Here is a 14579-nt window from a genome sequence, read left to right on the forward strand (position 1 = left end):
TGAAAAAGGAATTCTACAAGTTGAATTGGAGTGTTAATACTCCATGAAATTTTTGCTTTAGAGTCACAACAAGCAAACCATCCTTGTTGTAACCCAAAACTGCCATACGAAATTCTCATCCAAACGTAAAGTAGAGATTACTTAAAGTATCATATCCAAGTTAGTCGACTTGTTTTAAAAAGGTGTTTCAAACTTGTTGTGGAGATCAAATCCGAGGGTTACTATAGATAAGATGCAAAAATCACTTGTAATCTTGTTATGTTATCATATTATACTTAAAATTGCACCGTTTCATGGACCAGATCATTTGTACGTCTACATTATACTTAATTGGAATTTTAAATGTATCCTAAATAAAAAAAAAAGTTGGGATTCACTTTAGAATTACTATTTGGCACTATAACATTATTATGGCTCATGAATACCCTAATCTAGAAAGGGGACAACAACATAATCAAAGCATGTTTGACAAGTGACATGTTTGTTTCCTCTATAAAAGATAATTCAAAAGTCAAAAACTATTATCACTTTCACTCTCACTTTTACTTTCACTTTTAGTCTTTTACAAGGACAAATCATGGGTTATAGCTGTCTAGGGGTAACACCAAGTCAGCCAAGCTTGAACCTATGATAGTTTGACCTTGGCTTGCCTTGAAGCTAAGTTCGAGCTCAGCCTCGAGCCTTAAATTGAATTTGAGCTCCATGTTGAAAATTTTAAAAGAGTTCAAGCTCGAGTCCAAGCCAAGTTCGAGCTCCACATGCATTTAAAATTATATAAATAAAAAATGAACAAGGAGAATTTGGTGATGAGCTCGATACCATTGAACTGCATGCAATTGCAGAAGAGTCTAGAACTTTGCAATGGATCATGCACCAATGTACAATAGCTAGTTTAATAGACCTGATAGAAAAAATAAACTTTTCTATCAATAGTGTTTTCTCCATTGACAAGCAACAACATCAAATGTTAAGAGACCCAAAAGGGTTGAACGATCAGTCATCTTTGAAGTTTGAGTAAAATAACATTAATCCTCAACCAACTAAAGAATGAACAGATGAGAGCAATTAAGGGACAAATAATTTTTTAAGCTTGAAAAAAATATAAAGTTTGGCATGTTACACTTAACAAGCCTTATTCCAGATTTGAGATCAACTTAAGCTAAGGGAAAAACTAAATAGTGCTGAGCTTGAGTGGCTCGCGAGTCGGTTTGGGTCAATGCCACACTCATACATTGTTCATAAACTAAGTGGGTTGATACTGAATGTCTGTGTTTTATTCCACGTTACCCCACTTAAATTTGTGTAGAATATTATTATTTTGGAATTTTAAAATTATCTTAGACAACAAGTTGGGATTCACTTTGGAACCATTTGGCATTATAAAAAGCTTCTCAATTCATCGTTGTAAAAAAAAAAGCGAGTGAGTAACCTAATCTGGTAAGTGGACGACAACGTTATCAAATGGCCCAGCTTTCTGCAACTAGTCCTTTGTTTCCTCTCTAAAAGAAAATACAGAAGAAAAAAAAAAAACCCAGTCTCACGTTCACTTTCACTTTCTCGTCTGTAACTTTCCCGGGGTCGCCGGAATCTAAAACAGAAAAAGGATATCTTCCAACAAGAGAGAAGAAAGGCAAAGGAGTCTCTCTCTGTTGCTTCCCTTAAGATGATTGATTGGTTCGGAAAGAAGAAAAAACTTGAAATTCCTGCAAATGGGTTGCGAAAAGTCATGTTCTAAGGTTGTGGTGATGGGTGCATTGGACGTGGAACTTGGAAGCATTCAGCTGAGACAAGCATGCGAAGAGTTGAGACCACCGGAAGTCGATCAAGTTAGGGAGGAGACGTTTTTTTCCCATTAGAGTATCGTTTCAACTTGCACCTCCTCCAATCCCATTTCTGGATAAATATCTGGCGACGGCTTTTGAAAAAATCTCCAGTCTATAATTCTTCTGTGGACAGGATTCAGATCGTCAGAAAAGAACGGCTGCTTCCAGGGTTACAGCTCACGTCTTACGTGGATCCGCGTCGTTCTCTTCGCAAGTGCAGAGGTGCATAGAATTCTTTAGTTTTCCCGCGATGACCGCTGGCTTCCAAGATTAAAGAATGCATGCGAGACAACTAACAAAATAATGTTGGAGAAAGATCCGACGGGAATAAATTATTTAAAACGCGAGTATGAGCTATGCGATCGACTGTGAAGCAAAAGCATTCGTTCAATGGTTTTGCGAAATTCGTCCTCCCAGCTGGAGTCTGAATTCCATTAATTTAATAATAAAATCGTGACGCAGCGACGATGGAACGATCTCCGAACCCGTTGTTCACATCATGAAGTCTACCAAGAACCGTAAAAAAAAAACAAAAGTATCAGGAAGGACGGTCTTGTTTTAAACAAGGGAAACAGTTTTCTGTGGCCAAGATGGATTTTCTGGCCTATTTTTCCTGTTTCCGTCTCTGGTTTTTTGCTCTTCCAAGTTGCGGTTTATTATCATACAAAAAGTTAATACCTTGGCCACCGAAACGATGAACAGGAAATGCCTTTTCCTCTTTCTCTCAGCAAAATTAACTTTTTTCTCAATTCAAAAACTCCTTTCGAGTTAAATGAGAGGCAGCTTCGCTGCGAGAACCTCATGGGACAATATGTATTCTCCATAAAAGATTGACGAATTCAAAAAAGATCGTCCATGTTAGTTCGGAAGCATAAAAATGAAAATCGTGGTCGTTGAAGGTGGTTTCGGGGATTAATATGCCATGTGCTCAGACAGGTTGTGTTTTCTGCGTTGAAATCCCTCTTTAAAGTATATGAGTATCAAAATAGAATAATCCAGGGAATGCTCTTAACATGATGATAAGATAATCGGGAGTCTTCGTTGCTGCGTGGAAGACATGAGAATTGACCCGCCGGTGAAAACTCTCCGCCACTTTGCATTATTCTTAACGAAAGCCACCGAGTCTATAAATGAGATAAAAATGGATGGACACTGGAGATCACATCCGCCGCCTTCTCCGTATGAGAGTTTGAAAAACTGGTACAAAGCTGAAAGGATAAAAACGTCGAACTGATAATGTTATTTCCTCTTCTGCAAACCCAACAAATCTTCTGACGGAGGAAGAAAAAAAATGACCCTACTGGTAAACTTTAATTTAGTCGGAGACCGCCGAGAAGAATCTCTTCTTCCTCACGTCGGCTGGGTATGATTTGGATGTTAAAAATGAAATAGAAGAGAAAAGCCAAAGTGGGTCAGATTCATGGCGCCGACGAGGGAACACCGGCCAATTGTAAATCCAATATACGGCACCGTACGAGGAGCCCGCATCAATGATTGAGATTAAAGAGTCTGAGGATTTGGTGCATTTGCGGGTCATGTGGAAGCCCCCGTTTCATGGGGTATGCGACAAAGAATGTCAAGAATCCACGTCCCTCTTACTCGTATCCGAGTCAGACGCATGCTTCGATTCATTACGGCCAACTTTCTCAGAGCTGTTCCTGCCTACTTGCTTCGCCTCCTTTACAGCTTGCTTCATATCTATTATCCTTTTTCTCTTCTCCCTATAAATACCTCACCCGATTCGTCCCTGCTACTACACCTGAACTGCTTCTCTTCTCCCTAGCTTCTGCACTCCTCATTGCTCTTCTCTTTCTTTATTTTGACCCCTTTTTTCTTCTCCTCCAGCTCCTAATCGTATAGTAAATTAGATACGTTCAGATAAACATGGCTATTAATCAGGATCTGGAGAAAGGGGAGAAGAGAGTCGAGATAGATGAGCTCGCGCTCAGTGAGCCACTCCTGGAATATGCAGACAAGGAAGCGGCCGTTGCAGCTACTTCTGATGATGGGTCGTTATTGATGGTTCTTGTTTGCACTTTCGTGGCAGTTTGCGGCTCTTTCGAGTTCGGTTGCTGTGTAAGTATATAATCACACTCATCCTCTTCTCCGGTTCTTTTGTTCTTTTGGGTGTTATCTGGGTTTCGGTCGTCTATTACCGCAATCGAATCAAAGATGTCGCCTACTGGGTCTCGGGTTGTTGCAGTCAAAGATTGGTTCAGAGTTCTGACGAGGTCTTTTTTCTCTTACATTTTTTTTTTTTTTTTTCGGAATGCGAAAGTGGCCTTGTCGATCATTAACACATTTGAACCGATGTGAATCCATCACAATTCACAAAGTGAAGGGATTTGACGAGTACTCAGAGGAATCAACCGGGTTAAATCACCGAGCAGTAACAGTGCCCAACTGCTCGGTCCGTTATTGAGCACAAACTCCCTGGTTTTTGCAGGTGGGTTATTCTGCTCCAACTCAGGCCGGCATCAGGGATGATCTTCGTCTATCTTTAGCTGAGGTTTGTTCTACATAACAACACATTTACTCAATTTCATTCAGTATCCTGTGCTTACAACAAGATGAAGCCAACATGCGTAGCCAAACAGTTGAATTGGCAATTGGTAAATTGATGATCCCTCCAATCTTTTTCGCAGTATTCTGTTTTTGGCTCCATTGTCACCATTGGCGCCATGATCGGAGCCGTGATGAGTGGGCAAATTGCAGATTTCGTTGGCCGGAAAGGGGTAAGACATTTGAGCTGAGCTCAGCTATAATTGTTCTTCAAGGGAAACACAAAACTTCCGATTCTTGCCTCTTCTCATTTGATTTTTTCGAAACCAGGCAATGAGAATGTCGGCTATTTACTGCATCATCGGATGGCTTGTCGTTTACTTCTCTCAGGTTTGTTATATCTTTTTCGCTTCGGTTTTTGCCACTTCTAATTGAGCACTATATATGATCAGTCTGTGCTGATTCACAATTGGAACTTATGCAGGCTGCTCTGCCTCTTGACATCGGAAGGTTTTGTTTAGGATACGGAATTGGAGTGTTGTCCTATGTGGTATGTCACTGTAAAAACTCCTATTAGTGGATGCTAAGACTTGCTCTAAAAGCTTAAATCTCTTTAAAAAATCCTTACTAATTAATTGGATGAGTCTTCAGGTACCTGTTTTCATTGCTGAAATTGCACCCAAGCATCTTCGTGGAGGTCTGACAACAGTAAATCAAGTGACTTTCTGAACTTATCTGCTTCAATTGAGCTGAGAATCGATTGTGGAAGTAACATCCCATCTAAGTCTATCCTCTTCTTTTTTACAGCTTATGATCTGTACCGGAGTATCAGTCACCTTCATCATAGGGACAATTATTTCATGGCGGATGTTAGCATTAGCAGGTTTTTACCGATTATAAAGCTTGCTTAATATGGACGAACATTATCGCCTGTTATTCAGTTCTGATAATCCGCGTATTGTAACGTTTTCTTCTAGGACTTATTCCATGTGGATCACTGCTCTTTGGGCTCTGCTTCATTCCCGAATCTCCTAGATGGCTTGTAAGCAGAGAGTCATACCGAATATGTTAACTCTAGAATTACGATCTCACCAGAACAGAAGATACTAAATCTTTCACAATTTTCGTGTAATCAGGCAAAAGTTGGCCAGCAGAAAGAATTTGAACTAGCTTTGAGAAGGCTTCGCGGAAGGAATGCTGATATCTCTCACGAAATGGCAGAAATTAAGGTTGGTTGTTACTAGTTATAACCCTGAACCTAAACTGAATGAAGAATTGCCTGACTGATCTTGGATCTGGTATTGCAGGACTACATTGTAACTTTGGAGAGTCTTCCAAAAGCAAGGATACAGGACTTGTTCCAGGGGAGATATGCGCGTTCAGTAATTGTGAGCAACATTCTTTGACCCTAATGAATTGAAGTATCGTGAAGCTTTCATAGCAAAAACGTAAGAAATCTTAAATTACTTCCTATTCTATATTCAGGTCGGAGTGGGACTGATGGTATTCCAACAGTTCAGTGGTATCAATGGGATTTTATTTTACGCAAGTGAAACTTTTGTGCAAGCAGGTCTGTGTTATCTTCCTTGTAATTTGTTCAAACTATATGAATTCTCTTTCAGTGCCTGTTCTAATTATCATTTCTCTGTTGCTTCAGGATTTTCTTCTGGCAAACTTGGGACCATCGCCATGGGCTTAGTTCAGGTTGCTCACTCTTTCAATGTTCTTCAATTTCTTCATAGTTGTATCCCTGTTATGCTAATTTGCGAATTACTCTCCCCTTTCACAGATTCCAGTTACTGCACTGGGTGCACTCTTGATGGATAAAACAGGCAGAAGACCTCTTCTAATGGTGAGCTTAGCTACACACTTTCTTTTACTAATAGAACATAATATCTGTACACTTACTGATGTAACCCATAATTTTTTTTCTTAGATGTCTGCAACAGGTGCAAGCTTAGGCTGCCTTATGACAGGGCTTGCACTCTACCTCAAGGTAGAAATTCTAGCTCACCTTACATAAAATACGTTTTGTTATGAAATCAGACTTCACCCTTCTTATTCTCCATTTTTTGTTGAAATAGGGTCACGAAATGTTACTAGGCTGGGTGCCCATACTAGCTCTCTCCGGCATTCTGGTAAGCATAACTGTACATACTAAGAACAGTCTTTAATGAAAAAGGGCCTCCAGTTAGCAGAAAACTCTAATGTTCTGGTGTGAATCAGATTTACTTGGGATCATTCTCACTTGGACTGGGAGCAGTGCCGTGGGTGATGATGTCTGAGGTAGGGGAACTGTTCCTGCACAATTTGACGACTCGTATGCAGCCTCCTAGATCAAACAATTTGACATGATATCGCATTTGAATTGCAGATTTTCCCAATTAACATAAAGGGTGTGGCTGGAAGCTTGGTAACACTGATTACATGGTTCGGGTCCTGGGCTGTTTCTTTCACTTTCAACTTCCTCATGAGCTGGAGCTCATCAGGTACGATTATCAAATGAGTATCTTTTTTATTGGCTTCAAGGTTACGGCGTCTCAGAATGATTCTTGATTCCAGGTACATTTTTCCTCTACGCTGGAGTTTGCGCAATAACAGTGGTATTTGTAGCGAAGATAGTGCCAGAGACGAAGGGACGGACTCTGGAAGAAATACAGGCCGAGTTGAGCAGCTTGTAGACGAGGAGAGACTTTTTTCTGATTATTGTACACAGTTATCTCGGGGAGGCTTATCCTCTTCTCATTTGTTTATTAGATCAATTTCTCCTAATGAAAATTTCTTTTTTTGAAGAATTTCCACTTTGGGTAATTGATATTAGGTTAAAAGTTCTATCCCAAAATAAACTCAAGATCTTTTATTTCACTAATTCATGTGGGACTATTATTTAATACTACATACTGAGTGGTTACTCTAATACCATGTTCTTTAACACTCCCCTCATGTTAGGCCTTCACATGTGGTACATGGATAATTTGAGTGGAATATCCACATACTGAGTAGTTATTCTGACACCATGTTAAATTGAGTTGAAGGTTCCATCCCAAAATGACTAGTCACTTAGAAAACCTTTTCTGTCAACTAATAAACTCAAAATCTTTTATATAACTAATCTATATAGGACTATTCATTATCACCAATGGCATTGATGCATAAGATAAGCTTAGTTCAATCAGTTAAAAGGAATGAAATTGAACTAAAACATGCCTTATCCGGAGATGATGCAGTGTTACCGGATACGTATCGGCTAATAGATTTTCCGCGAACCGGTTTCGTTGCACGGTTTGGTCTGTCACTTAGCCATGTACGAATTAGAGAACCATGAAGACGAATCGGACTCGGCCGTGCAACTTTTCTCTGGATATGACGAAAGAGCCTTTTTGACCACCAAAACATATAATATATTTGTAATATATATAAATATTCCATGCACCACGCACGTGAAAGAAAAACCGGTTTAGCCGGTTAACGAAGATGGACGACGACGTTGTTGACCAAAGCAGTACTTTGAGCGATTTTTTCTTCTTGGGGAACCGGGAATCCCATCATTTCACGGCGAGCACAGCACCCTTCTAAGCCTTCTTCAACGTCTTCTCTGCAACTGTTTTATAACTTTTTATTTTTTATTTCTTTACGCTCTCTCTCTCAGTCGGATGAAGTTAAATGAATACAGAAATAGATCCATGAGTACTGTCGGCAGCTTTGTCTTGCAACCTGGCTTATTCTGCATCAGACATCGTCTTCTACAGCAGCAGAATCTTACCAAAGTGGAGATTGCAGAACTTGCAAGGAGCCGTCGACGATGACTCAGTTGTGCCAGAGAAGGAAATACTTATCTAACACTCGTTTTCTGGGACACCTCTTGCTCTTTCCCAACAAGAGTTTTATGAACTGGCAAAATCCACCAGTTTCTAAAGTTTGCGAGAATTTCCGTTTGGTGAAGAAACTCTTGCCGGCCGGAAAGTTGGTATACAGTAAAGGTGATTCAAGGAAAAACTAATTCTCTAACCAAAACCCCTCACCAGAGGCTGTGGCTGTGGTTTTTTCCTATCGTAGCAAAAATTAAAATCCATCGCTTCGCTCATTGCACTAACATCGCTCTCATCAGCGGTCCTGGAAGAGAGCTTTCCATTGGTCTCTTTTTCAATACGTGCAGTAAGCTCCACATCCATGTTTCTAAATACTAACCTGATGTTTAGATTTCTTACTCCAATCATCTTATCGTACAAGTAGAGGATTACTTTTATTAAGCCTTGACATTGACCCTTGCTTATTTGCTTGCTTTCATGTCTATCGAGACCGCAAGATCATGTCGCAGTGCTAGATCTTTTCCAAGGCGCCGGACGGACGTTTAGCGTTAACAGGCCGGCACCTCGAGAAGGCTCGGTCGGCCTTCATTGGTCGGCCTTCATTTGATAACCAACAGAAAAAGACGCGACAAGCGCATCAGTTTGCGTGAAAAGGCCACGTCTTGCTTACTCCTATCCGCGTCAGAGCCACGTCTTGTTCTTACTCTTTCTGCAAATTGCATAGCCAACATTATTAGAGCTGGTTTCCAGTTCCTACCGCCCAATCGTCCACCATGTTGACAGCTACGCCACATGCCTAATCTCAGCCCCATCTTGACCTCTGAGGCTCTGACCCAACCTCTCCCTTATTAATATCTGAGGCCCGGGACCTTTTCTGAGTGGTAGCTCTTTTAGCTAGCTTTCGTTGTCAGCTGGTTAAGTTGAAGTTGCACATCTCCAGTTCTCTCTTGCTTTTTCTCTTGTTAGTACAGTCTGGTTGTGTTTTTTGAGATTCATAGACTCGGTTTTGGCTGACGAGCATGGCGATACCGCGGGACGTAGAGAACGGAGGGAGACGAGGTAAGGGAGATGAGATTAAGGAGCCTCTCATCAAGTGTCAGCAGAAGGGATTTGTTTCTGCTGTTTGTGAGGAGGACAGGATCCATGGCAGCAGCGGCGGTGACGAAGGATCTATATGGATGGTTCTGCTTAGCACCTTGGTGGCCGTCTGCGGCTCCTACGAGTTTGGCTGCTGCGTAAGTAGTCATTAACAGCTCTTTCTCTTTCGTTTACGAGCAGACTTCATGTCAGATCATGATAAGCCAAATACAAAGGAGTCAGTTATAGAAGCCAACTTGTTACTGTCAGTTTTATTGTTATTAATTTGCTGTAACTTTCTTCTTCTATTAGCTGTATTTCAGTCATACCGGCTGTCATCACAGCTTGTTTTCTTCTATTGTGAACTGTATATATTCATTTTTCTCACTCCTGCCTCTCTAAGAAAGATAACAGAGATTACAACTTCACAAATTCTATCTGAGCAGTTACTGATAAGTTTCTCGACCATGTCTTGGTATATGTAATCGTTGAGATTCACGTTGCTCGAAAGAGTGGCGACCTTGGCCTGCCGGTCAAATTACAACCAAACAGTCTCATTCACAGAGAGAGCGAGCATCAGTCCATTGTTGACTACTTTACTGACCAGAACGAGTTGTTTTTGCAGGTGGGTTATTCGGCACCAACCCAGTCGGATATAAGAAAAAATCTTGATCTTTCTTTAGCTGAGGTTTGTTATCAACTTTCCATCTAATGATCAAACTCCTTCCACGTAATTAATGGAATTATAGAAGAAAAACAACTTCATCTTCACCATTTCGCTGCTAGCATCTACTGTAGCTACTGAATTAGTCGTACTGTCCAGTCGTTAAACATTTAGAACGTCAGGAAAACCAACTCGAGCAAAGTTTGCTCGTGAAGCTTTGATGAATGGCGCAATTCGGTTCAGAAATTTGTATCCTTTTTGAGTATCTGTGTTTCATATTAGACCATGATAGCTAGAAAACCCCACAAGGACGAGTTGGAAACTGTTTCTTTTCCGAGAGGAAGATAGTCCAAATTACGGAATCAGTGCCCTCTATTCATTGTAAAACCAAATATGTTTGGTTTTCAGAAAGAACCAAATCTGCTGAGATAGATAGACTTTTACTATTCTGGGCAGCACGCCGCTTAGAGGATAAATAACGCCACCACCTTGTTTTCTGCTTCTTCTCCGTTTTCAGTTTTAGAAGATCCAAAATTGACTTAATCTGATCATTCTGATGATGAACGCGCATGGATATATTGAGGTTATTCTCTGTTTTTGCAGTATTCAGTGTTCGGTTCCATCGTCACCATTGGTGCAATGATAGGAGCAATAACGAGTGGAGAGATCGCCGATTGGATTGGACGAAAGAGGGTAAAAGAGAATAAGCCAGTTTCTTGTGTTCTGTGACTCATGCTTGCCTTTGTGACCATTCTCCTTACTCCTACCGCTACTTGGTTGTTTTTTTCTTGATGAAAGTAGGCAATGGCGATGTCAGCTGGAGTCTGCATAGTTGGTTGGCTTGCCCTTTCCCTATCTAAGGTTTGTTCCTGCTACATTGAATCACGTTACTCTCGTGGGAATTTTACTAAATTATTTATTTTAAAATAAATATTAACCAAAATAACCAATTTCAACTATACAAAGTACGGTCCAAGACAATACGTCTAACATTGACTGCTTAAGTAGTGCCATGTCAGCACACCACAGAGCAATCAAAGGAATTAATGCCGTATCACCTTACATGTCATCACATCACCACGTCATCAGACGGGTGAACAACAAATCATTGTGATACGTCATCAACCCGCCACGTCAGCCTTTCGTGTCTACATACCTTTTTTCTCCCAATTTTCTTATTTATTTAAATTTTTTGTGATTTAAAAAAAATTAAAATCATTAACTTCTGGTTTTAAAAATCTTACATATTTCTTTACCTTCTATTTAAAATAATAAAAAGATAAAAAAATTATTAATCATTTAAAAAATATTTTCTAATGTAATTCACAACTTTCATGATCGATTTAAGATTTTTTTTTAATTTTTAAAAATATTTTAGTTTTCAAAAATCTTGTTTGTCGATACATGTTTTGTTACCTTGTATTTATACTAATAAAATATAAAATTAAGATTTTTAATTAATTAATATACTAATTTTATATTTTATTATTCTAAATAGATGGTAATAAAACATGTACCCAAAAAAATATTTTAGAAAACTAAAATATTTTTAAAATATTTAAAAATTTTGAAAATATGTTAAATCAAGAATGAAAGGTGATTGATTAGAATGTGATTTTTTTAAATTAATTAATATACAAAATTTATTTTTAATTAAAATAAATAGAAGGAAATAAAACATATACCTACAATTAAGATTTTAAAAGCAAAATAAATATTTTCAAAATCAATAATAAAATATGTTAAATAGATTAAAATATATTTTTATTAATTAATATAAAATTTTAATATATTTTTTATTATAAAAAGAAGGTAATAATGTACCAACAAATCAAATTATTTTTGGTGTACCAAGTTTAATTGATCAATAATTCTTAAAAAAAAAATAAGATTTTTAAAAACTAAAGTAATATAATAAAAAAATTTATTTAAATAAATAATATCTTAAATTGATAATGTAAGTTGTGAAATATATTAGAATAATATTTTTTTATTAACCAGAAAAGTGGTTATTTTTGTTAATATTTGTTAAAAGTGGGTAATTTAGTAAAATAAAATATGGCTTTAACAAAACTCTCTCTCTCTTTCTCTCTGAAAAGTTCGAGTTTCGTCAGACGGTATGAATTGACTACTTAATTTCTCTTATAAAGGGTGCTGTCTTCCTTGACATTGGGAGATTTTGTACGGGATATGGAATTGGCGTCTTCTCTTACGTGGTAGGCCAGCTGTTCACTCGATCGACAGCAGTTCTTTTCAGTACTGTCAAACTTTTAAATTTTCTTACTGATTTGTTCTGGAGCAGGTACCAGTCTTTATAGCAGAAATAACACCCAAGAATCGTCGAGGAGGGTTGGCAACGATACATCAGGTGATTACTTGGTCAAGCCGTAGCAGTAAAATGTGCCCAAAGTCTACTTCAAGTCCACTGATTTATAGGAAAACACTGTACTGCTTGATTTAACCTTGCAGGTATTGATCACTAGCGGCATTTCTGTCACCTTCATCATCGGCACCGTAATGCCATGGCGCCTGTTAGCGATAACAGGTTAGTACTACCATGCCACCAGCGATTTCTCCTTTTTCTGGATTAGACATACATTACGCTTACGTATAAACTGTGGATTCAACATTACAGGAATTATCCCCTGTGTCATTTTACTGTGTGGAATAGGTTTCATTCCTGAATCGCCTAGATGGCTGGTAATCTGAAACGATGATAGTCATTCTTCTACGTAGGAATATCACCTAAAGTTTTGCTAATTAATATGGTGATCCAGGCGAAAATTGGCCGTCACAAACAATTTGAAGAAGCACTGCGGAGACTACGAGGAAATGATGCCGATATTTACCAAGAAGCTGCAGAAATTCAGGTTCGCACTTCAACTCTGAACATCAGCTGTTTGATAAAATGTAACTCGGTCTAATCACGTTCTGGGAAAATCACAGGATTACATTGAAAATCTTAAGACGCTTCCAAAGGCCAGAGTGCAGGACCTGTTTCAAGGAAGATATACACGTTCACTCATCGTGAGGACGCTCACTTCCTTTATAACTTGGTATTCTAAATTTCTTCTCAAGTCCGTAACACTGATTGCTTGGGTATTCAGGTAGGGGTGGGATTAATGTTGTTTCAGCAATTTAGTGGCATCAATGGTGTTTTATTTTACGCGAGTGAGACATTCATATCAGCAGGTGATTACTAACTTCGTTAAGCTTCCGTTAGTAATAACAACTTCTCAGAGTGACTCACGTCTAGTTTATTCTCTATCAAATCAGGATTTTCTTCAGGGAAGATTGGGACAATGGCCACGGGATGTATCCAGGTAACCGGGTGTTTCTTCCCCGCCCTTGCGTCGTCTATGGAAGATTGTAACAGTTATATATATATACCGTTTCTGCAGGTTCCAGTCACTATTTTGGGAGCTCTCTTGATGGATAAATCTGGAAGAAGAGCTCTGCTAATGGTAGGTGCATGACACTCTGATATCCCACAGGATTCATATTTTAGTGCATAAACTCTTTATCATCCTTATCGAATTTGTGGTAGGCTTCTGCTTCTGGGTCATGTATGGGCTGTCTTTTTACTGGACTTTCATTATATTTAAAGGTGAGGGATCAAGCTTGAATGGCTTATATAGAAACTTTTCCAGCACTTTTGTTTTTCGTTTTTTTTTTTTTTTTCAACAATCTTGTTTTGTTGTGTAATAGGCCGATGGATTATCTCAAGGTTGGGTACCCATATTAGCTTTAGTGGGTATTCTGGTAAGCCTAAACAAAAGAATCCGCTCTTGCGATTGTAGAACAAAACTTGGCCTAAAAGAATCTCACTTTTGATATCCTGTTAATATGTTCTTCAGCTCTATCTGGGATCATTTTCTTTGGGAATGGCTGCAATTCCATGGGTTATGATGTCCGAGGTAGGAGGAAGTGTTTCTGCACATTAATATTTGTGAGCTCACCAGGATGAGTTTTCTTGATAAGCAAGCTGCTTCTGGTTGCAGATATTTCCAATCAACATGAAGGGGATTGCTGGAAGTTTCGTCACGATGATCTCCTGGTTGGGGTCTTGGGCTCTTTCTTTCACTTTCAACTTTCTCATGAAGTGGAGCCCTCCCGGTAAAGACATGAACGAACTAAAACGTCTCTCATTCCTAGTATTCACAAATTCGATAAATTTACGCGTGACTTTCTCTTTTCTTTTTGGTTTCAGGTACGTTTTTCCTCTTTGCTGGATTTTGTGCACTTACAGTTGTATTTGTAGCTCTCATAGTCCCAGAAACCAAGGGTCGGACCCTTGAAGAAATACAGGCCGACTTGAACTCGTAGCAAGTAGCAACCCCTCCCTCTCGCCTAAATTAAGGCTTGCAGCAGATAACTAATTTGTGAAATGTGAGCCATCTAGACTAAGGTTCAGAATAAAAAATTAGATATTCATGTTGAAGATACGAATCATTGGTGTCGAATTTTATCTCATATTAGTAGGATTAGGTGACAGAATATACCAACCAAAGACGAACAAGTGATGATATTCTTCGATGTGTGGCTAAAAATTTTTCTAAACCGTAAATAAGTTAAGTTAATGATACATCAACTCTAATCTCGATCGTACACAGTTCACGTACGCTTGTGTGACATCTGTAACGAATAAAGGGCAGTGATGAATGGATCACACTCCACCGTCTCAAAGCTGCAAGAATTTGATCA

General features: G+C 38.9%; 2 protein-coding genes across 2 annotated transcripts; both read left to right on the forward strand.

Annotated features, from left to right (window-relative positions):
* The first annotated feature begins 3596 nt into the window (after nt 1–3596).
* Nucleotides 3597–7120, forward strand: LOC137956218 (sugar transporter ERD6-like 16). Its single transcript, XM_068803604.1, has 18 exons — nt 3597–3899; nt 4270–4332; nt 4469–4558; nt 4656–4715; nt 4810–4875; nt 4977–5042; nt 5133–5208; nt 5303–5367; nt 5462–5554; nt 5633–5713; nt 5811–5895; nt 5983–6029; nt 6115–6177; nt 6262–6321; nt 6410–6463; nt 6552–6611; nt 6700–6814; nt 6888–7120. The coding sequence occupies exons 1-18, from the start codon at nt 3708–3710 to the stop codon at nt 7004–7006; spliced, it is 1455 nt and encodes a 484-aa protein (XP_068659705.1). The 5' UTR covers nt 3597–3707; the 3' UTR covers nt 7007–7120.
* Nucleotides 7121–9025: 1905 nt separating this feature from the next.
* LOC137956217 (sugar transporter ERD6-like 16) lies at nt 9026–14324 on the forward strand. Its single transcript, XM_068803603.1, has 18 exons — nt 9026–9369; nt 9837–9899; nt 10479–10568; nt 10677–10736; nt 12026–12091; nt 12178–12243; nt 12345–12420; nt 12511–12575; nt 12653–12745; nt 12822–12902; nt 12983–13067; nt 13152–13198; nt 13277–13339; nt 13423–13482; nt 13584–13637; nt 13733–13792; nt 13877–13991; nt 14086–14324. Exons 1-18 carry the CDS (start codon nt 9154–9156, stop codon nt 14199–14201), a joined length of 1476 nt encoding a protein of 491 aa, XP_068659704.1. The 5' UTR covers nt 9026–9153; the 3' UTR covers nt 14202–14324.
* The last annotated feature ends 255 nt before the right edge of the window (nt 14325–14579 follow it).

The sequence above is a fragment of the Aristolochia californica genome, unplaced genomic scaffold, assembly GCF_029961685.1.
Source record: "Aristolochia californica isolate CCGP_79_NKW_82.1479 unplaced genomic scaffold, dmAriCali1.0.hap1 SCAF_2, whole genome shotgun sequence".
In the NCBI taxonomy this organism is placed as follows: Eukaryota; Viridiplantae; Streptophyta; class Magnoliopsida; order Piperales; family Aristolochiaceae; genus Aristolochia; species Aristolochia californica.

Bases quoted from the DNA above. Each gene is read 5' to 3' on its own strand.
- LOC137956218 (XM_068803604.1), top strand. From the start codon at position 3,708: ATGGCTATTAATCAGGATCTGGAGAAAGGGGAGAAGAGAGTCGAGATA. The intron at 6,178-6,261 runs GTGAGCTTAGCT...TTTTTTTCTTAG, and splicing joins GCAGAAGACCTCTTCTAATG to ATGTCTGCAACAGGTGCAAG. The intron at 6,612-6,699 runs GTAGGGGAACTG...TTTGAATTGCAG, and splicing joins CGTGGGTGATGATGTCTGAG to ATTTTCCCAATTAACATAAA.
- LOC137956217 (XM_068803603.1), top strand. From the start codon at position 9,154: ATGGCGATACCGCGGGACGTAGAGAACGGAGGGAGACGAGGTAAGGGA. The intron at 9,370-9,836 runs GTAAGTAGTCAT...TTGTTTTTGCAG, and splicing joins CCTACGAGTTTGGCTGCTGC to GTGGGTTATTCGGCACCAAC. The intron at 12,903-12,982 runs GTGAGGACGCTC...TTGGGTATTCAG, and splicing joins GATATACACGTTCACTCATC to GTAGGGGTGGGATTAATGTT.